At 49.4% G+C, this 22,711-nt stretch overlaps 1 protein-coding gene across 1 annotated transcript in view; it reads right to left on the minus strand.

Moving 5' to 3' along the window:
• PLXNA2 (plexin A2) overlaps positions 1-22,711 on the minus strand; it is a 216,672-nt gene that overhangs the window by 41,444 nt on the left and 152,517 nt on the right. The window contains exons 10-12 of the mRNA XM_030872914.2: positions 18,810-19,010; positions 17,051-17,147; positions 13,215-13,405 (exon numbers count right to left, since the gene is read on the minus strand). Of these exons, the coding sequence (XP_030728774.1) occupies positions 13,215-13,405; positions 17,051-17,147; positions 18,810-19,010 (489 nt within the window). The remainder of the gene's footprint in view (positions 1-13,214; positions 13,406-17,050; positions 17,148-18,809; positions 19,011-22,711) is intronic.

Genomic DNA, 22,711 nt, shown 5'->3' on the forward strand with positions numbered 1-22,711 from the left:
GATTGTACTGGGGATATTCAGTGGAGTTGGCAGGCCCACGGGGCAGCCTCCTCCTGCTGGGAAGTCTCTGCACTGTCCCCTTCTGACATTCGAGGGTCTATGGCAGAGACACAGTCATGGCACTTGGGGGGCTGCAGGGTTCATTTGTTAGCACAGAGCTGCCCAGAAACATAAACCAGCTTATACTGTTTAGAGAAGGAAAACTTACAAAAATATTAATATATGCAAGCATTATAATCTTGGCATGAAGACACATGTCAAAGAGATGGGTCCAGCTAACAGCTGGGAGAATTAGCATCCTCATGGGTCACTGGAAAGTGCCTGGGCAATACTGGGTCCACGTGGATCTTCCCCACACAGCACACACACTGTGCTGTGCCACGAGCACCTGGGGAGGTGGTGAAGGAGTTTGGGGGTCAAAGCACTCAGCAGCCCCCATGCCCTGGGGCTTACATGGGATGTAGTTTCCTCTTTCTTGCTTAAGACAAAACTGATGTATAAAAGTCTGGATTTCCAAAACATAGATGAGGTGGTGAGCACTTGATTTGCAAGAGGATTCCCAAGGTCTCCATTACTGATGCCTTCTAAACCTATATCGCTGGCTCAGACCTCTCTCTTGAGCTCCATAGCCATATATCTAATTGTTACTGGACATCTCGACTTCCACACGTATGTCCCTCAGGCACCTCAAATTTCACCATGTCTAGAAACGAACTCTTAATTTTCCCTCCTTCCACCCCCAACCTGATTATCCTCCCAGATCCTTTCTCAAGGTTAATGGAACCACCGTGCACCCAGCCAGGAATCTTGCAAGCATCTTCGACTGCTTCCTTTCCCTCTCCTACCATGTATAATAAATATAGGGACCATTGGTTCTTACTCCCAGGTGTCTTTTTTTTTTTTAAGATTTAATTAATTAATTATTTTTTTGGTTGCATTGGGTCTTTGTTGCTGTGTGTGGGCTTTCTCTAGTTGTGGTGAACAGGGGCTACTCTTCGTTGCGGTGCTCAGGCTTTTCATTGTGGTGGCTTCTCTTGTTGTGGAGCATGGGCTCTAGGTGCGTGGGCTTCAGTAGTTGTGGCACGCGGGCTCAGTAGTTGTGGCACATGGGCTCAGTAGTTGTGGCATGCGGGCTCAGTAGTTGTGGCTCGTGGGCTCTAGAGCGCAGGCTCAGTAGGTGAAGCGCATGGGCTTAGTTGCTCCACAGCATATGGGATTGAACCCGTGTCCCCGGCATGGGCAGGCGGATTCTTATCCACTGTGCCACGAGGGAAGTCTCCCAGGTGCCTTTTGAATCTGTGCCCCACTCTGGTTCCAGCGTAGGTGATAAGCAGGGCTGCATCACCTCTCACCCACACTAACTGCAAGGGCCTTTGTCTTCCTCCATGAGATCTGACTTCTTCACATGGCCAGGTGGGCTTCATTAACACATACCTGCTCTGATTACTAGTCACTTGCTCTAAAGGTCTTCAGTGCCTCTGACCACTGTCCCTAATTCCTGGCCTGGTCCTCCACATTCTGATGTTTGTTACTTCTTCAGCCACATCTGCCGTCTTATACTATATCCACCATGTGCTACCCAGATCCCAGCCGTTTCTATATACACAACACACTTTAAAGATCTGTGCCTTTGCCTGTGTCATTTGTTCTCCCCCAGCTTAAAAATCAGAGAGAGTCAAGGTGGAGGTCTGGGTTCAGCGCGCAAAGGAACAGAGGGAGGAGTCCTCTGTGACACGCCCCGTGCCACCTGAGGGCTTCCAGGTGACTGTGAGGAGGAGCATCAGGGTCTACCAAAGCCCTGCCTGTGTGGTGGTAAAATCCAAGGCACACTGCTTTCCTCATTTCTCCCCAAGAATTGAGGAGAGGCTCTAGAAGGGAGGCTTGAAGGAAAAGAATTTATCCTCCAGAGAGGGAGTGAATAGGATTCTTCAGATACCGCTTCATACCAGGCAGGGCTCTACCCTGGAGACAGCCTCCAAGGCTCTCTCTTCAAAGCAGTGTTAGATTGCAGGGCACCCAGCATGGCACCCAGAAAACTTGGTTTTCTTGGGGGCCACGTCTGTCCTCTCCACGTGGGTCTATAAGGAGGCAAGTCGGTGGAGTCCCATACTACTGCTTGCAGAACTCCCAGGAAGGCCTTTCAGCTCTGGAAGGAGTTGTGGGGCCATAGGGGAGGGAGAGCTAACCTCCCACAGAGATGGGGGTGAAAGGGCAGGCTGCAGTTACAGACGTTCCCCCACAGACAGAGGGGAAACCAAGATACGGCCAGGATGACAGCCAGATCCTCACGTCTCTGCTTCTAGTTTTAGATGGTCCTCGGGCTGCTGGCTGCTCTGTGGTGTGGAAGGGAGACCTTCTGATGCTTGGGCAGTGTCTGTAGCAGGAAGAGAGTAAGCTCTTGAGTGAGACAGACTTGAATTTGAATTCCAGCTCTGATACTTACGAGCTAGGTGACCTTCAGTCTCAGTGTCCTTATCAGAAAACAGATAACAATGCTTGCCTCACAGGGATGTTGTGAAGGTAAAAGAAGACATTTGGAAAGTCCCTAATATGATAGTGGTTTCGAAGTAGGAAGTAGGTCTTGATAATTGGCAGTTTCCTTCCTTGTGTTCCCCCTGCACCTGTTCCTTCCTAGATCACAAAAACATGCGATGGTGGTGTTGGAGGGAGCTTAGAGGTGATGGGGATCTTCCTATTTATCTGGAAGGAGGACACCTGGTTCAGGGATCTCATAACATAGATGGTGTATGGTGGGGTGACCCAGGGCAGAGACAGTCGCTCGTGGGTTGACTGGAGAAAACCTGAGCTTGGACGGGGAGTGGCCGTGATGCCCAGGGCAGGGTCTCAGCGTTGGTGGCTTCTGGGCTCCGCACAGAAGCATATTCTGAACCAGACATCACCCTTTCACCCAGAATAAATTTGGGAGGACACTGGCTGTGTCTAAAATCATCTTCATTCCTCCCTCCCTCCCTCCCTTCTTGCCACTTCTTTGCCCCCAGCTATTAGCCATTCTGGGATAAGGCGCAGCATTTCCCAGTGAACTCAATGGATTCTTTCAGGAAAGTAATTCTGAATGAGACGGCCATGCAAACAAATGGTTTGACAGTTTGGGATGTGTGTGAGTGTGTAGTAGGGGTGTGGAGAAAGGGGGAAGGGAGCTGAAAACCTGTGAAATCAGCTGGGAAGATCTTTCGATATGGCCGAATTTCAGCCCCGTGTTTTTCAGCACATACTGTGGACCTGAAATCTATTTACATTCTCCTCTGTGGACCTCAGAAGGGAAAGCCAGAAGTAGGGGATGAGGGAGAGAAGAGCCCAGAAGCAGCTGCTGAGTTGGGGTGCAGGGGGTGTCTGAGGGTCTCCCCTAGGCTCTCTGCTGACTCTCTCTGTGTGCTCCCCCTTGCCCCCTCCCAGACCTCCGGTTCCCCTCTCTTATGTACTATGCAGGCTCCCAGGGGGAGCTGGGGGTCCCCATGGCTATAGCAGGTAACGCCCATGTGCATTTGACCTGTGGTTCCCTCTGCTGGTCAAGCATGACGCTGACAAATGCTGCAAGGGAATATTTAGTAGCCCCTTTGCCTACACCCCAAGACAGCAACAGCCACCGGACTGTAATTGCGTCTTTTCTCAAGAAGGCACTAACTATATGGGGATAGGGACCTTGCTTTCTCTTAGTAACCTGATACACAGCACACTGCCTGGGACACAGCAGCTGTCAAGAAATATCTCCAGTTCTCTATTCCTGGGAAAAGCTGGTCTCAAGAGGATTCTAGTACAAACTGTGTTCTTGAATGACCACAGTAAGAATGGAGATGCCTACGTGTCGCTTGGGAGTGATGCAGTATTTTCACATCGGAAGCATTAAGAAGTTCTTCCTGCAATCTCTCTTATTTTAATTTAAGCCAGTTTCTTCTGTGATTCCTCATCGAATGGAGGACTCAACAGCTGCCTCCTCATCAAACCTCTTTCAGATACTGAAGACAGCAATTAAGTCGCCTCTGGTCTGCGCTTCTGCAATTCTGTTAGCCTTTTGTTGGAAGCTCTTGTTTTCCAGGTCCTTTGATCATTTCAGATGCTTTTCTTTGGACCCTTGGATATCCATGCATCCTCTGAGAGTGTAGGGACCCCAAGCAGGCTTGTGGCTTGAGCAAAGGTCTGCGGATTTGCAGCAAACGAGGTCTGAGCCAACCATCTCACTTAGCGCATCCCACAGGCCATCAACCAGGCTGGCCCTGGGCAAATCCCAGAGGGAGGGTAAGCCCTTATCTTTCCCAAGTGCTTTTTTTCACTACCTGGAGTTCCTTCCCCCATTTTAGTCACCTTACACTCTACTACTGTCTCTTCTCTAATGAACCCTTTATTTGCATTTAATGGGACATTAAGTTGTTATTACCTTAAGAGTATTGGCTTTCTAACCGGTTGTAGAATTAAAAGTTTGTCTATTCGCAGGATTCAGAAGGGAAATGTGGGAAACATTAGCACAGAGGGCTCAGTCCAGCAGCCCCTAAGCCCTGTCCCAGAAGCAGTCACAGACCACGCCCGGGTAGAGGTGGCTGGTCCCAGTCCAGGCCATGTCCCTGATCTGGTCACCTTAAGCTCGGGTGAATAGGCCAGTAGGATGTGGGATGAGGCTGGCACGTGCTGACGGGAGGGGACTAACCAGGAGACTCCTATCTCCTGCTGGGTCCTCTCAAAGACGCCTGGAGCCCCTGATTTGGGGAGCCGCTTCCCCATCTCCTCAGACCTCACCTGTCAGCGGCACAGCCCAACTGAGCCTGACGCACGCCTGAGCATCCCAGCCAAACCTGTATTCCTGCCAGACTGTGTCATGTTTGTTTTCCACCGTGGGTGCCTTGACCTGGAAAACAGCCGCCGTGATGCTGCACTCGCCCTGATTCTTGCAGCCGCTAATTGAACAGTTCGGAGGGAACTGTGCCACAAAGCCGTCCAAGGGCGAGAGCAGATGCAGCGATTAATTACAGCTGGGGAGCTCCGAAGGGCTGCACCAGGGAGCAGAGTGGGAGACGCTGGAGGCCCAGGGGCTTGGCAGCCTGGGGAGTGCCATTCCTGAACTCAGGCAGAGCCTTGGAGAGATGGAGTTGGGGCTTCCTACAGGGTAGATGGTTAAGGGGTCAAAGGAGAACCCCTTCATGGTGGGAGCCTCACGAAGCCCGGCTCCCATCCTAGAGACCCTGTCTTCCTCTGCTTATATCTCCTGCCTGATAGATGTGATGGCAGAGAAGACAGAAACGGGCATTGGCTCCAGGTTACTGAAGATTCTGATAATGATGCCTACCATTTTCTTTTCATTTATTAAGTACTTATCATGAGCCAGGTATTGTGCCAAGGGCCTTATATATTTTATCTCATTTAGGGCTCACAACAAACAAAATAAGAACAGTAGTATTCTCATTTTACAGATGGGGAATAGTGTCCCTGAGAGGTGAAGTAACTTGCTCAACGTCGCACTGTGAGTGGTCTATCTAACCTGTGCCTCAAGCCTCATACCACAATGCCTGAGTTACTATCCTGCCGGGGACAGCCCCGAGATCACCAGCCATGAGAACTCATGCTCCAGCCTGCCTGTGGGCCCCTCTGCGCAGGTCCTACAGCCCCGCTCCCATGGCTAAGGTCAAGCTTGCTGCTTTCCAAGGAGTCCTGGATTTGGCTTTGCTGGGACCACCATCTCTCCGAACTTCTCAGCTTCCACCCTCCCTCCTCTCTGGCCCTGCCCCTGTGAATGCCCACACACCCCTTGGCCTTGCCGCTGGGTCATCTCTCCCTGTGCATCCCAGTCTCCCCAAATGATGCTTGGGGTGGGGATTACGGCTTGCTTCCCATCTCTGCAGCAAGGCTTGATGAAGAGCTTGGTGCCTGCGCCATTTCCTCCTCCAGCCCTGTGGATTGAGAGTTCTATTTGTCTAAGCGAGCCCAGGAAAGAGATGAAGGATGCTATATGGGTCAAACATGGGAGTTCTAGAGTCAAGTAGCTGAAGGTTAACTCCTAGTTCTAAAACTCACTAGCAGTGTGACATTAAGAAAGGTATCACACTCCATAGTGCCTTAGTTTCCTCGTCTGTAAAGTGGGACTAATGATAATAGCTTCCACCTCATAAAAGTTGTTGTAAAGTCTAAATGAGATAATATACATGAGGTGCTAAGTTAGCAGTGCTAGGTGCCAGGTAAGCATTCAGTGAACGTTATCTATCATTTTTTCTCATTACTATTTTATGATTAAGAAATTTGGACAGAAGCCAGGTCAGTTGAGGTCCAGAGGAAAAGTGGCTTCATTTTTATAAGCATCCCAGGAGGGTGGAGACTCTGGGTATCGTTCTTGGTGGGGCTCAGGGCAGGGGCAGAGAGCCGACCTCCGGAGGGGAAGTGCCGGGTGTGGAGGTTGCCCAGCACGGTTTTGGCTGCCTCTCGGACGGGCCTGTGCAGCTCTTGCCATGTCTCCAGCAGGCTGTCAGCACCCTAGGCTGTGCTCTTAAGAGGAGATGGGAGAGACTGACGTCAGATCCTCCCAGAGCAGCCAAGGGAGGGGGGTCCCAGAGTAGTCGCCCCAGGGTGAAGTATCCCCAACTGACGGTCACGCTTTGTCTGAAAAGCTCCTGTGTCTGAGATTGGGATCGAGAGGGTTCTGCCCTGAGCATCGCCCTAATCAGGACAGGCCAGCGAGGACAATTGTGGGTATGTAGACAGCTAATCCTCCCCTGACTAATCCAGTTACTCCTTTCCTGTTGCTTAGAGTTTTCCTGACTTTAGAGCAGTGATGCCAACTTTGTGCCTGCAGATTTTGATCTCAGCCTGGCTCCCAAAGGCACCTGGATGCTGGATCCAAGATGGCAAACTGTCACATTCTTTTCCAACTTGGTGTGTGTGTGGGTGTGAGCGCGCAAGCACATGTGCATGAGAGCAAGTATGTGCACACTCTTCATGGCAGGCTAGAGCCCAGTTGACGAGCCCTGCAGGAATCTACAGCATCGGCGACACCAGCTCTCCTACCCGGCATGAATCCTTGCTGGCTCTGTCTTAGCCGATAGTACATTCAAAACCTAATTGTTATCTCAGCAGAGCAACTCCATTATTCATCCTGACACCATCCCCCGTTAGCTGTTTGTTGCAGTGATGTTATATTAATGAGCCCTGCAAATAAATGAACGGGAGATCAGAGGGCCGACTTGTTTCTCAGGAAAGCTGGCTGACTTATTTATTTATTTATTGGGAACTTCGCAGTGAGTCACTCTGGCCCTGGGCAGGTGGCTCCCGGCTTTTCCTGCCAGATTCAGTGCAGTCTTATGGATAAATACCTGTAAGCTTCCAGCTTTCCAAACAGTTTCACAAATCCATTTGCATCTGAGAGAATCCAGGAAAAGAATCTACTTTAAAATATTTGGTATACACACTACAATATATAAAATAGATAACTAATAAGGACCTACTGCATAGCACAGGGAACTCTACTCAATACTCTGTAATGGCCTATATGGGAAAAGAATCTAAAAAAGGGAGTGGATATATGTATTGCTGTACACCTGAAATTAACACAATGTTGTAAATCAACTCTACCCCAGTAAAAATTTAAAAAAAAAATTGGGCAAACGGAGAGCAGGAGAAAGCAAGAGCAATGGATCATCTCAAACTACCATCGCATCAACGATTATTTATGCTTGATTTTGGAGGGCAGTGTTGGCGGTTTTCTACAATTGGTTTTCTTTCCTGGTTACGTGTAATTAAGAGAATGTTAAACAGAATCAGTATTCCCTAAACATGGACAAGTGAGGTGTGGGGGAAGTTACTGAAGTTAAATTTATACAGTAAAAGCTACAAGGTGGTCCTAGGTCCCAGTACTCCTAGGACCTGGCAACAGTGTGCTCTTACTGCGCATTGTGTTAGGGGACGTCAGAAACACACAGGAGCGTTTCTTGGTAGCCAAAGGGTGTAGGTTCCTGGTCACTCCCTGAGGACCCCTACACTGGGGATTCGTCCCTTGCATCCCAAGCCTGCTTTGCCTTTACTGCACCCTGATCTCCGTTCTCACCTGCAGGCATGAACCACCTGGGCCTCATCCTTTGGGCTCTCCCATCAGGCTGAGATGCTTGTGAGAGTAACTTTCACTGTAACCATCGTCCCATTGATAGACACACCCAGAAACCAACCAAACCGAGTCTGATAGCTTTAAGAAACACATGTAATTAAAGTAACACATCCCCTGGACAGGCAAGAAGTGATTGCCCTAAGCTCAAAAGTGCCCCCAAATGCTCTTCCATTTTTCTCCCCCACTCATAGGAATAAGTGTGGACTTAATTATCTTTAGGAAGACAGGTGACGGTTATTTTCAGACTTGAAAGAGTAGCCCATGTTCTCAGTTTGTCTGGCATCTCCTGAGACCTTCCAAGGGGATTCAGATCCTGGGCACAGATGTTTTGGGGGTGGGGTGAGGTGGGAAAGTGTATAGCCAGGGAGTACTTCTCCATCCATCTGACCAAGAGAAGTAGCATCAAGTGGTGGAGCACGTCTGTATTCTGGAGTCAGAAGGGTCTGGTTCTGAATTTGTTTTGTCACCAACCAGATTTGCAACTTCGGGCAAATTACTTACTCCCCTAAGCACTGTTTCCCCAGCTCTTATAGCCATCTTGCAGGATTGCAGGGAGGAGTAGGTATGTGGAATCCATGGGTTCTGGCACAGAGTAGTGTCTTGTAAAGAAAAGCTATTAGTATTAAGGCTCCCAGAACTAAGAATATGGCTTGTCTGTTCGTGTCCTTGGCCTGAGGTTGGTGTCCTTATCAGGTGTGGAGGCCTTGGTCCCTGTTACAGTTCTCTTTCCTAATAGAAGACAGCTGCAAAGGGTGTAGATTAGAAATCTCTGTCCGAGGCCCTTTGGAAGAAACAGAGCCGCCTGCAGGGCAATCAAGTTCCAGCCTCTTCCAGGTGGCCAATGTTCAGGGATAGGCTGGTTGCATCCCCCTGCCTCCCCACCCAGGACTAATTTATCCACGTGATAACTTCCAATCTTAGCACAGTGCAGGGCATAGAGCAGTCACTCATGACATGAATATTTAATGGATGAATCAATTCCTTAGAACCATGGCATCTCCTCCTTTTGCTCAGAATGTCCTGTTGCGGGTTGAATTTTATCCCCCACAAATTCATATATTGAATCCCGAATTCCCATTACCTCAGAATATGACCTTATTTGCAGATAGGGTCCTTAGAGAGATAATCAAGTTAAAATGAGGTCATTAGTGTGGGTCCTAATCAAATATGACTGGCATTCTTATTTAAAAAAAATTAACTGGAGACAGACATGCACACAGGGAGAACACCATGTGGACACGAAGGCTTAGACTGGGGAGTTGCTTCCACAAGCCAAGGAACACCAAAGATTGCCCCAAACCACCAGAAGCCAAGAGAAAGGCATGGAACAGATTCTCCTCACAGCCCTCACAACCCTCTGATACCTGGATGTTAGACTTCTGGCCCTCAGAACTGTGAGAAAGTAAGTTTCTGTTGTTTAAACCCCCCGTGGTGCTTTGTAACTGCAACCCTAGCAGACCAATACTCTCACTTTGAGTGGAAACCTCTTTCACGCGAGCTCCAAAGCCCCTTGGTCCTTTCTAAATTTCTTTTCCCAAGAACATGTTCGATCTCTTTCCCCTTTCTGCTGGATGCTGCCCACTCACAGTTTCTTGGGAAATGTTTTCTCTGGGTTTTCCTTTCTCTCTAGGGGATAGCTCCTAACATCCCCCACTTTGATGTCGCAGCAGGTCCTGAAGCACATGCTGGGAAGGACAGAAACATGGCTTCCTGGCATCTCACAGGCTTTCCAAACCTCTGCACGTTGTCTCCTGTACTGGGGGTTGAACAGGTGACAAGTGCACAGACACCCGGGATGACAGCTGGAATGGGAGCAGCCTGGGATGCCTCCCACAGGGACAGCGTCATTATCACACCAAGGGCTGGCTGAGAAGCAGCAGACGGTGAATCCTGAGGGGGTCCTAACCTGAAGATTATGCAAACTGGGAAATTCAATCTGCTGTAAGACTTGTCCTACATGGAGCTGCCATAAGAGATGGGTCTCTAGGGGAGGAATTGGTTGCTATGGAGACAGTTGGGTTAGCAGGGGTTAAGAAAGAACACAGCTGTTCATCCAACTGAGCTTGAGCTCACTCCTTTTCCTAAAGTAGAATTCCTTTGAGGTCATCTCATTGATTTCCCTGCCCCTGGGCAGGACAGCACCATTCCAGTCCCTACTGGTTTCCAGCACTGGACATCCTGCTGCTCCCAGTAGCTGTCATGGGCCATCAGAGAATCCTTCTCCTCTCCCTCAGGAAAGATCTTTGTAGTCAATGGCTTCTGTTTGCACGTGGGCATGCACTGAGGGGGCTACACATTTTGCAGATAAGGAAGGGCCAGAGACAAGAGGGAGGTATGTATAAAAGGGCACAGAGCTCACAGAATTCCCTGTCCCCGGGCAGGACAGCACCATTCCAGAAAAATAAGATCTATGCCAACATCAAGGAATTAACCAAGAAAACTGAGGTAAAGAAAATGAGTTGATTCTTCTTAAAAGTTACTTTTAACAAATTATACATTTTTGGTAACAAATGCCATAGAAATGAGGTTGTCTTCTTCTCAGCGCATCCCACGGAGAGGTGCCTGAGGTTGATTCTTCCCGTAACTGGTGGTTAACTTTGATCACTCGGTTAAGGAACCTTAACCCTTTAACCACTGTCTACCGGGTTTCTTCACTGTAAAGGGTATATGAAAGTATACTGAACTATTTTTCTTGTTGTAATTAATACATATCTTGTGGGGAGATAGCTTGAGGCTATATAAATGTCCTATTTCTCATCATACTTTCACTTGCTAATTTTAGCATTCATTGGCCATTCTTGCCTGAAACAATTATTACTGTGAATTTTGCCAAATGGTGATTTTCTATTTCCCTAAGTCCTTCTACACTTATGAGTTGGAGTTCTAGTATAAAGAGGAGCTTCCTCTCTCCCACGTTAGTTATTAATTTATTATATCAATAAGGACCATAGATTCTTATATCATTCTCTTGAGTATAGTCCATTAGTATTATAATTTATTTTCTTGCTTACATTGCCCCAGATTTGGCCACTAGGGCCAAATCAAGTTGGCTCCTGTGTCCTTTGGACATGCACCCTACAGTTTTTCTGGTGTTCCTTGACAAAACTATATAACCTGAATTTAATCATGAGGAAACATCAGACAAATCCCAGCTGAGGGACGTTCTACAAAGTAAGGGTCCCGTGCTCTTCCACAGTATCAAGGTCATGAAAGACAAAGACTGAGGATTATAGCACTGCGCAGCCATGACAATGGAATGCCACATGTGATCCTGGATTGGAGCCTGGACCAGAAAAAGGACATCAGTGAGATGACTGGCAAATGTGAATAAGACATGTATATTAGATGGCTTTATTCTATCACTGTTAATTTCCTGATTTTGATCATTGTACTGTGGTTATGTAAGATGTTAATTTTGGAGAATCTGGGTGAAGGGTATATGAAAGTTCTTTGTACTATTTTTGTACCTTTTTATAAGTCTGAAATTATTTCAAACATGAAAAGTTAAAAAAGTGAAAAATGACTTTTATAAAGAGAGGAGGATAGATTGGGGGTGGGAGGTGCAGGATGAAAGTGAAGAAAACATTCCAGCCCTGTCTCCTCCAGCTCACATGTGCTGTCCAGAATGCTGTCCCCCAAGCGTCTGGAGACACGGTGTGGGTCTGTCTCTCTCCCAAGATACTCTTTCTTTCTCCACAGCCTCTACTTGAAAAACACCAAGAGGAGACCCAACTGCTCAGGGCCTCCAACTCCTGCTGCTATGTTCCCTGGGAAAATCAATTACAGCCTAATTACCTCAGGGGGTTAATTAGCATCGTGTAGCCTGGGTGTCCTCTGCGAACAGAGCAGCCTGTCAGTCCTCGGTCAGTGAGCAGGGGTGGCGGAGGCAGAGGTTTCTCAGGGAGAAGGCTGCCTCCTGGCTGGGCTGGGGCCCCTGCCAGTCAGAGAGGAGACAGGGCTGGGGCAGCAGCCGGTTGTCGGAAGTGAGAGGGGCTGATGGAAGCAAGTCCTTGCCTAAGCTCCCCTGTACCAGAGGTGCAGAGGCAGCAGCAAGAAGAATTACAGAACAGAGCAAGTTCTCAAGGCAGCCGTTGCTGGAAATCACTAGAATCAGGGAGAAGGCATGGAGCCCTGAGCTGCTCAGGGAGCTAGCTGTCTGAGGGCAGGGAAAGGGACAGTGCATCTGCTCAGGGAAGAGGTAGAAAAGGAGCAGCCCCTTCTGCTTTTTTTTATAAATTTTTGGCCAAACTACATGGCTTGTGGGATCTTAGTTCCCTGACTAGGGATCGAACCAGTGAAAGCCCGAGTCTTAACCACTGAACCACCAGGGAATTACCCCCTCCTACTTTCTTAAACATGCAAATCACAGTGATACTTGCCCTGGCCGATATTCCTAGTCACCATAAGGAACATGCAAGTAGTTTCAAAGCACAAGTGACAGTCGGTGAATAGGGAGCAGCAGAGAGTGATGAGCACATATTGCAACCGAAGTTAAATACAACTATTCCTCTCCCCGGCCATTCAAACTCCAAGCAGCTGCATGTTCATTCACATTACCTATTCATCTTCCTTTGCAATTGACTATTCAGGAAACATCATTTTTTCCAGGGTAGCTAATTACCTATTTCTTTCCATTAAAATGCACAAACAAATTGGGACCGAGGGTAAACCCGGGGAAATGGCACAGTGGCTAATGCAGTGCCTGCTTTCACTTTCTTCCTCCGTTTTCAGCTTTGCAATTCTGAGCTAACTGCAGCTCCTGAAAGCCCATTTCTGCTGAGAAAAGCTAAACCTGTTTTCTGAAACGTTCATCCGCCGTGCAGCTGATTTCTCGTCCCCACCTGGCTCAGCCAGCCTGGCAGGGAGGCTGCACTGGCTGTGCCTCCTCGGTGCCCACTGACGGGCACGCACATTCGTGCACGGGCGTGAGGACACACTTCCATACGCTTGGCATTTACGCCTGGACACAGGCCATCGAGACACCCGTGAGAGGCTTTACACACCCTCACATTAAACTCACTCTATGCCAAGAATTCTTCCGTAAAGGCTCAACTCCCACTGCCCTGGGGTCAGCTCCCAGCCATCCCATCCCACTCTGGGAAACTGGGACACTCACCTCAGTGATTTGGGGGTTGGAGCACTTAACATTGTGGCTGGACCAGTCAAGCCAGGGGCTGGAGGGGCTGCTACAGTGCTGCTGGAGGGTGCACCTGCGCTCACCGCTGCACCAGCCACACTCGAACTTCCGGTCGGCCTTGAGGCAGAGGCCACAGCTCTCCCGCTGGGCTGCACACTTGTAGAGGTGGACTGCAAAGAGAGGAGGGGCAGTCACAGATGGGGTTGGAGAGGACGCCTCACAATTTACCCCCTTCTTGCAGGCGTGATAGAAACCGCCCCCCATCCATGGATAACACCCATGATCATCATTATCCCTGCAAGAATAATTGATGGGGAATTAATAATAAATTGAGCCTCTTAGCAGTCGTTTAAAGGCACTACAAGAAAATATTATTTAAGAGTTCTGGCTCTAGATTAAATTGGATCAGGGCTTTAATTGTGGCTTCACCACTTCCTAGCAATGTGACAAAGAATTTAACTTCTTTCAACGTTCAGTACCTACTCTATAACACGGTGATAATCATTGTTTTTTGTGAGGTTTGAATGAGATGTTGTATATTCAGTGCTTAGCACAGTGCCTGTAACATAGCTGATGTTCTGTACATGCTTATTATCTTTTCTTTGAACTCAAACTACATTCTTACGCTGCTGCTTCTCTTTCTGCCACATACGGCCCTCGCTGAAAGATGTAAGGACTGATTTCCCCATTTCAGGCAAAAAAGAAGCTCAAAGAGAGATGTAATGACTCTTGGAGTTTACTAAGGTTAGTGCCCCAAGCTGGGATTCTGCAGATCCAACTCGCTGTGCCGCTAGCACGCAGGTCCTGAGAGGAGAGAGGCACACAGGGGACTGGGTGGGTCTGGGAGAGGCATCAGCTGGGGCTTCAAGAAAGGCCACATGCCTGGCAGAGTGGAGGCAGAGCTGATAAGGAACGATGGTTGATGCCATCCTGTTCATGGCCCTGTGGATGGAGCGGATATCCCCAGAGAGGGCAAACTGGCTACTTAACAGGTCACTTTTGGAGTCTGCAAATGCTTTTGCTTTTGTCTCCTACCCACTTAGAAGCCCTAGACAGGCCAGTCGGCAGAACCGTTTTGTGAGCCCGAGGCTTGGTAGTTGTCTGCTGGAGTTTTGAATTCAGAGTCCCAAGTAGAAGTCTTCAGAAGCAGAATACTTAGAAAGTCATTTTTCAACTCTTCTGGTCAAGCAGACGTAAGCCCTCAGGCCTGGGCAGCATGCCTCTGGAGCTCAGGTACATGCCCCAGGCTAGAGGTATTTTTTATTCTTCCATGCGGCCCCATTCTACTCCTCTGCTCTGCCAAACATTCCTCAGTCTCAGCTGCAGGGGCTGTACTGAAACATCCTCATGCCTATGGCTTCTTATGGTAGAGGGCAGGAAATGGGAATCTTAAAATGAACAAATCCACATGATGCATTTATTAATATGCAAATGGTCCACATCTAATTTCTCATTTGATCCTCATGGTGACCCTGAGAGGTGGGCATCTTTTCCCCCATTTCCCAGATAATGAACTTGGGACATTGAGAGGAACAGTAATAAGTCTGAGTTCACATAGCTATTGGTGAAAGAGCCAGGATTCGAATCCCAGTTTGTTGGATTCTAGAATCCGCGTCCTTAAGCACTGTGGCCTCCTCCACCCAACACCGTGCCTAATCTCCAGGAACAGCTGGGATCTGGGTGGGAGGTGAATGTGAGATCGCCATGGCCTGTGCATTCAAGGAGCTGCTTAAAAGTTGTCAGGCGTCACAAGGGAGGGTTCCGATGCCACAGCTCGGATGTGGCTGTTTTTTCTCTAAGCTCCAGGTGCAAAGGCAACCTCTGGGAACTAAGCCCAGATCCTCAGCAGGGGAAATGTCTATCTCTTAGCACTGAGAAAATTTGGCCTGGGTACGAGGGGAAATAGAAAAAATCTCCCAGCCTAAGTAGCACTGATTTTCACGGCAGCATCCGGGACAGGGACCGTAGCATCTGGAAGAGATGCTGAAGCGCTTTCAGGTCCTCCTGTGGCCTCAGTCCCTCTTTCTGTGCCCATGGGGTGACCCTTGGGCTGAAGGACAGGCTTGTGACAACCCTAGCTACTTGAAATGTGGTGGAATGTGGCTCATGGTGGGGGGCGGTGATAGGGTTCTACGGGAAGGAGGTTTCACATCCCACAATAGCTGGAGCCACTGGGAGGGAGGACAGTGATGTGGTTAAGCATGTGAACTCCAGAATTAGACTGTTTTGGTTCAAATCCTGGCTCTTACTATTTGACTCTTGGTTCATTTTTTTTCAACTTCATTGAGATGCAACTGACAAAAAAATTGTACAATATTTGAAGTGTATACTGTGATGATTTGACATACATACAAAGAGTGAAAAGATTCCTCCCATCTAGTTAATTAACACATCCATCACCCCCATATCTACATCTATATGTGTGTGTGTATGTCTATATATGTATATATATACACATATATATGTGTTAAGAACATTTAAGTTCTACTCTCTTAGCAAATTTCAATTATGTAATACAGTGTTACCAACTAGAGCCACCATGTTATACATTAGATCCTCAGACCTTATTCATCTTATAGCTGGAAGTTTGTATGCTGTTACCAACCTCTCCCTATTTCTCCAACCCCCCCAAACCCCTGGCAACCACTCTTCTACCCTGGTTCTGTGAGTTGGACATTTTTTTTCAGGTTCCACATATAAGTTATACTACACAGTCTTTGTCTTAAAAACATGGAATGCTTTGTGAGTTTGCAGCATCTTTGTGCAGAGGTCATGACCTCTGCATCGTTCCAATTTTAGTGTATATGTTGCCAAAGTGAACAGTCTTGGTACATCTCTTAACTTCTTTGCGTCTCAGTTGCCTTATCTATAAAATGAGGATAATACTGGTACATACCCTTCAGAGTTGTTGTGATGATTAGGAAAATAATCTCAAATAAACCACTTAGTGAGTGCCTAGCCAGAGTGCTCATCAAACTGGAGTCACTTTTGTCATTCTTGAGATCTGGGAGGAATGCTGCACTGGGGGCAGCCTGCCTGCACCCAGGAGGACCTCCACATGGGTGTGTAGGACACGAATGAGGTGGCCTCATGGAACACCCCCTCCTGCATCAGCCCAGCTCCTTCCTGAGCTTCCTTGCAACAGCTGTGCCCTCGAGTCAGCAAGCTGGTCCCTCCCGTCCACCTCAGGACCAGGGGAGCCGCCTTTCAAACCTCCCTTGTGCAGTGACTGGGGCCAAGGACAGGGGAACCAGAACCTGATTGGAAATAATATCTCCATTTCCAGGGAAACTGGCAGGACATTCCTGCCTGCTGCTCTCCTGGTCCGGTTCCACAGACACTTCAAAGTCTCCGGGAGCCGAAGGAAAACGTGATGAACCGGCAGCCACCCAGCGGATGCTCTGGTTGTAATAAAACAGGTTCCCAACAGGACTGCTTTGATGGCGCCAAATGTTGCTTTAGGATCCTCTGAAGAATTACGCTGACAGAGGCAGTGTATTATTCACGGCACAGCAGCTGGCCGGCTCTGATCCTTCCAGCCCCAGTTTTTCCCAGGGTCACGGAAAGATCAAAACTCTACCTGGGGGCTTCCCTGGTGGCGCAGTGGTTGAGAGTCCGCCTGCCGATGCAGGGGACGCGGGTTCGTGCCCCGGTCCGGGAAGATTCCACGTGCCGCGGAGCAACTGGGCCCGTGAGCCATGGCCGCTGAGCCTGCGCGTCCGGAGCCTGTGCTCCGCAACGGGAGAGGCCACAACAGTGAGAGGCCCGCGTACCGCAAAAAAACCCCAAAACTCTACCTGGAAGTAGCTGCTTACCTTTCAGGTCCTGAGGGTTGTCAATGATGAAATTGCCGTTCCACACCACGGCAAAGTCCACGGCCAGGTTGCTCATGTCCATCCCGTCGTACTGGTACTGTGGGGAGAGGGGCAGAGGTACACGCTCATGAGGCTTTCTATCACGGGGGGGCGGGGAAGCTGCTTCTATCTCAGGGGACCAGGAAAGAAACCAGGGCCTCTGGTTCCCTCTGGGCTGAGAGAGGACCAGAGGGAGAAACAGGAACCCCGTGCACCGTTCACATTATCCCTATGGTGTCTTCCCCCCGACTGCTAGTCACTAATGCCCACAGGATCCAGCTCAAACCCCTTAGTTGGCATTCAATACCCCCTATAATCCCATCCAAACTTAGTTCTCCAACCTTCTCTTCCACTTCTCCTCCAGAATCTTTGAAGCACCTGTCTCCAAGCACACCCACCCAAGCCCCTCTCTGTATGTGTTCAGTTCACGTCTCCTAAGTATTCTTCCCTCCCCCGACAGCCTCCACCCTTCACCACCTTTACTCTCCTAGTCTAGCTCAGACTCACCTTCCCCAGGTGTCTTCTCTGCCATTCCTCCCAGCCCTCCCCAACCTCTCCATCCCCTGGTGTTTCTGTCTTTAACCAGGCACTTCCCGGGAGCTGCTTTGCATTTTTTCACACGGAAGTCTAGTCTCTTTAGAAAGTCCACATGCCGCTCTGTAAATCCCAGAGCCCTGAGCACAGCATGTGTGTAACACAGTGGTGCCTCGGTTGGTTGGCCAGGCCCTGTGGTGGCCCTTTCTTTCTGCACGTGAGCTTTACTTTGGTCAACAGTTCACTAGGGAAAGTGCCCAGAGCTTTCTGGGCACAGATCTGATCAGCTCTGCCATTTAAGGGCCCCAAGCTGTAGCTGGGAGTGGACTTTCTCCCATGCTGATCCCACCGAGGACTCTCAAGCCCTCAGACACATCAGAAACAGCCCCACTGGTGGCCCAGCCCCTGAGCCTCTGTGGGAATCCCCTCTGTGGGGACTGCCCAGCCCGGCCACTTAGCTCCCAGGGCCCGTCACTCCGGCCCTTCCTGCCACCTTCCTCCCTTTGTTGTGCTCCATTGCTTTCTCATCTCCCACCCTCCCCGGGTGCTTGGCGGCCTTCTACCGATTACAAATTTCATCAAGTGCCCATGACCGGGAATCTGACAGCTCTGTGATAAGAGGCCCAGATTCTCTTTATCTCTCCCGGGCGAATTACCTTCCCTCAGCACCTCTGTCACCTTTGTCACATCCCCCCCATCTCCCAGCTGACCCCCCAGGGAGACAGGGAGTTAGCAGATGAAAAGATCTTCTCTGGGCTAGTAGTATAATTAAACACCTCGTGCTTTCTGTCTGGCATTCGGGATTGGTTTAACCCTTGTTGCTCTTGGAGTTCACGGCTTCCTCCTCCTCCCTTCCCCCCTCCCCTCATGCCACTCTACTTCCACTTGCACTGATCTCTTCTGCAGCTCTCCTCCCGCGTGGTGCCCTGCCCTCCAGCGGATCCACTCCCTGAATGCGGACAGGGTTTGGGGTCAAGTTGACTGGCGTTGGCTGAAGTTTCACCAAAGGCCAAGAAGTATTCTTTCAACTCAGAAAGGGCACAAAGCTATCAGCTTATGCCAGGAGACTCCTTTGTCCCTGGAGACGTGGGTCAGCCTGTGGGCCCGGAGGGTTCTGGAAGCCGGGGCACGTCAGGCTGAGGCCGTGGCTCAGGTGTGAGAGAAAGCCCTGCCCTGGTGCTCTTACCGAGCTGTTCTGGCACTGGACGCTGGAGCTGTTGAAGCGCAGGGCGGGGACCCGGTGGACGGCTCCCTGTATGTTGAGGACGCACTCATAGCCTCGCTGGCCGGACTGAGGCTGGGGCAGGTTTCGAGCCTTGAGGGTGATTGGTTTTACTTCCCCGACGGGTATCAGGATCTCCTCCGTGGGCACCAGCTGGGGACAGTCCTGGGGAACAAGCAGAGAGCCTCCGTCTGGTCTGTCCTGGCTCATACCTCCCTGCTCCCCAAGCCCAGGCGGTGGACAGGCCTTCCATGCCAGGCCATAGCCTCTTGCATCCAGGCGGGCTGCCCACAAGGATGTACCTCATTTAAGGGGCACATGGAGTCAGCAGGGAATATGAAATCTATCTCTTAGCTCCCGGGCCTCGATATCATCATCCCCGTCCCACAAGTTGTCCTGTATCTGCTGTGTGTGTTACAATTTAGGAATTAATTTTCAAGCCCCGCGTGGCAGGTTGTGGATTTTATCTCCTGAGACACAGGATAAAAGATGCTCCACGCGTCCCTGTCCCCAGCCTGGACCCCCCACCTCTGGGTTTCATCTGCCCCCCAGCTCCTCTTGCACTGTCCGTGCCCAAGGTGATCTGTTATCGGCAGCCTCAGCTTCCCAGCGCCGATTGAGTGGCCTTTCCAGGAGGTGGCTCAAGCCCTCCCAGCAACGCTCTAAACACTCGCTCTGGCTTTTTATCTCACTTCATTACCAAGCCTTGCATGAAGACCATATCGCTTTGGGAAACAAAACAGAAAAAATAAAGTCTTGGTGTGGAGGCGTTGTGGGAAGGACCATGAGAGAGGGAGGAAGTGAGGAGGAGAGTGGTGCTCCTTAGTTCTTCTTCTAGAGGCTGCTTCTCCACCAGAGGTCAAATGACCACCTCTTGACAGTTCCACCCCCTGCCCATATTCTCCCTCTCCAGGAAGACATTGCCCAGTGGCCTCTGGCAATGAGAACACACAGCCTCCTCCAAGTGCAATCATTTCCCGTCTCTGGGGATCAACTGGGCAACGTCTTGAAGGCACCCCTTTCCCTGTGCCCTTCCCCTCCGTGGTGGTGGCGGTTCTCAGAGGGAGCCTTTGGGAAGGTGTGTGTGTGGGGGGGTGTTGGTACGTTGCTACCCTGCAGAGGGCGCTACTGGCATTTACTGCCGGGTGTGGGGCAGGATGCTGAACTTCCTCAAGGTGTGGGACAGTCTGGAACAATAAATGGTCCCTCTCCCAATGCCAGAGGCATCCCTGGTAAGAAGCCTTTGGTGCCACAGGAAGGTGAAACAATGGACTGCCTTAGCCGTGGGCTTCTCGCTCAGTGTGGGCTTAGGCAGGGGCCGCAGGAGCAAGCCCTTCCCTTCATGATTCGGCCCCTGCCTCCTTCTTACCCTGTGATTCTTGGACATCGTGGTCCAGCCATACCACGGAGGAATTTAAGGTTAGTCCTGAGGGACCATCTCTCTCACTTATCAACCTCTGATCCTTTGAAGATGCTTTTCTCTCCACCAGAAACACTCCCCTTCCACCCCCCGAATCTTCCTCCTGGCCCCTGACTCAGCCCTCTTTAGCTGATTACCTCTTTATTTTTTTCTTTTGCGCGGGCCTCTCACTGTTGGGGCCCCTCCCATTGCGGAGCACAGGCTCCGGACGCGCAGGCTCAGTGGCCATGGCTCACGGGCCCAGCCGCTCCGCGGCATGTGGGATCTTCCCGGATCGGGGCACGAACCCGCGTCCCCTGCATCGGCAGGTGGACTCCCAACCACTGCGCTACCAGGGAAGCCCTGATTACCTCTTAATTAGCCTTCAAACTCAACGCTGCAGCTCCTTCTTTGTAAAGCCATCCCTGACCCTTTCCCTGCACTGGCCCTCAGGATGGGTTACGGATACTCTCCCCGATCGCATTTAGCCCTCAGAATTGCAGTTTCTCATTGACTTGTCTTCCTTATTGGTCTGTGAGCCTTGAGGATTAGGCTGCGTCTTATTTGCCTCCGTATCCCCAGGCTTTATCCAAATTCCTGACATGTAGTTGTTGCTCGTGGGAGGGTAAATGGAAAATAAGAAAATAAAGCAACAGACAAAACGATCTCAAACTTTCTATTTGGCTCCAACTTCCTAGATTTTTTAGAGATGAGGTAAAGTCCTGCCTTCTGAACATCTAGAGACTTGAGCAGGAGTTTGATTCCCGAAGCTGGGCTTGGAAATGGTCATTGTTTCTGGAGTCACAGGATTACTAAATTGGAACATCTATATCTATTAAGGAATCCTGAGGATTGATGAAAAGCTGGGTCCAGGAGAAATTTCCCACAGAAACCTACTCCCACAGAAACCTATCTAGGAGGGTCAGGCGGAACCTCACGGGTCACAGTGCCATCCCTCAGTGACTGCATGTGAGGATATCAAGCAGGCGAGTTTTCCACAGGAGACAGGAGCATAAGGCAACCCCAGAACAGATGGGTCCCTGTTTAGAAATCAGTCACTCAAGCTGCCAACTCATAAACTTGCTCTTTACTGCACTTTTACTTTCAATCCCCACGGGCACTCTTGACAGTCTTTCATACATTTATAGCCAAGGGAAAAAAAAAATGAACACCACTTTAGGGAAACCCAGGCTTCCCTTTGAAAAGGAGATACTATTTCCTGTTAGTGGCTAAAAAACTCCCATTGAGTCTAAAAAATTAGAATTTAAATTTAGACTAGAAATAAGGCTGAGGTATGATGAGGGTGTGTCTGTGTGTGTATGTGCATGTGTGTATGTATACCTGTAGGAGAGAGAGGGAGAGAATAGATATTCAGAATCAGAACTAGTGGATAGGGATTTGGGGATTAATGGGAAAAGTTTTGGCAGGAGCCTGTGGGACGGCGGCGGTGGCGCGGAGGGCAGCCAGGACAGCGTTGCGTGGTGTTTTGGGGTATGCACGTGGTACTCACGCAGTGGCTTCTGTTCACCGACAGATGAGGACAGATGCACCAAGGAGGCGACACAGGTTCGAGCCACGGTCCGGGAAGATGCCACATGCCGCAGAGCAACAAAGCCTGTGTGCCACGGCTGCTGGGCTTGTGCTCTAGAGCCCGAGAGCCACAACTACTGAGCCCGCACGTCTAGAGCCCACGCTCCGCAACAAGAGAAGCCACTGCAATGAGAAGCCCGCGCACTGCAACGAAGAGTAGCCCCCGCTCGCCGCAACTAGGGAAAGCCTGCGTGCAGCAACGAAGACCCAACACAGCCAAAAATAAATAAATAAAATAAACAAATTTGTTTAAAAAAACTATTAAGAAAAAAATTGTTAAGGACCTCAAGAACTTTTGTTTACTGTATTAGAAATTAAAACTGAGGCAGTTTTAAAAATTTTAAAAAAAAAGAACTAGTTGATATACTGTAAAGGGTGACCAGTTGTTTTTTCATCTCTAATGAGTTCAGAGAACAAATTCAAATTTCATGAGCGGAGTCTTAAAGATGTACTTTTGGGAGTACAGTGTCTTAGGTTAGTAAACAAGATTGCAGAATCCTTTTAACTATGACATAAAATATATATATGCATGTGTATATACACGAACACACAAATACACACTCCCCACACACCCTCATCCTTTGGGTTGTGCTGTCTGGTCCAGCCTGGAACTTGGAGAATCATAAGGAGACTTTATGAGTACTTTTATGAGTTTTTTAAAGAGATTCTACAATTTTAGAAAAAATTCCCATGGTCAGACTTTCAGACTTTTTGGGACTAAATTGAAGGATGATGACTAGGGGCTTTCCAAACGCCTAAACAGGCTTCCAAGATTGCCCCAGGAGAAAAGAATGCCTTAGGCTTTGCTTGTTTTTTGTCTGTTTCTCTCAGGCCAGATGGAATAGCATCCTTCCTTCCCTTCTTTAGGGCAAAGGGA

This window comes from Globicephala melas, chromosome 1, assembly GCF_963455315.2.
Source record: "Globicephala melas chromosome 1, mGloMel1.2, whole genome shotgun sequence".
In the NCBI taxonomy this organism is placed as follows: domain Eukaryota; kingdom Metazoa; phylum Chordata; class Mammalia; order Artiodactyla; family Delphinidae; genus Globicephala; species Globicephala melas.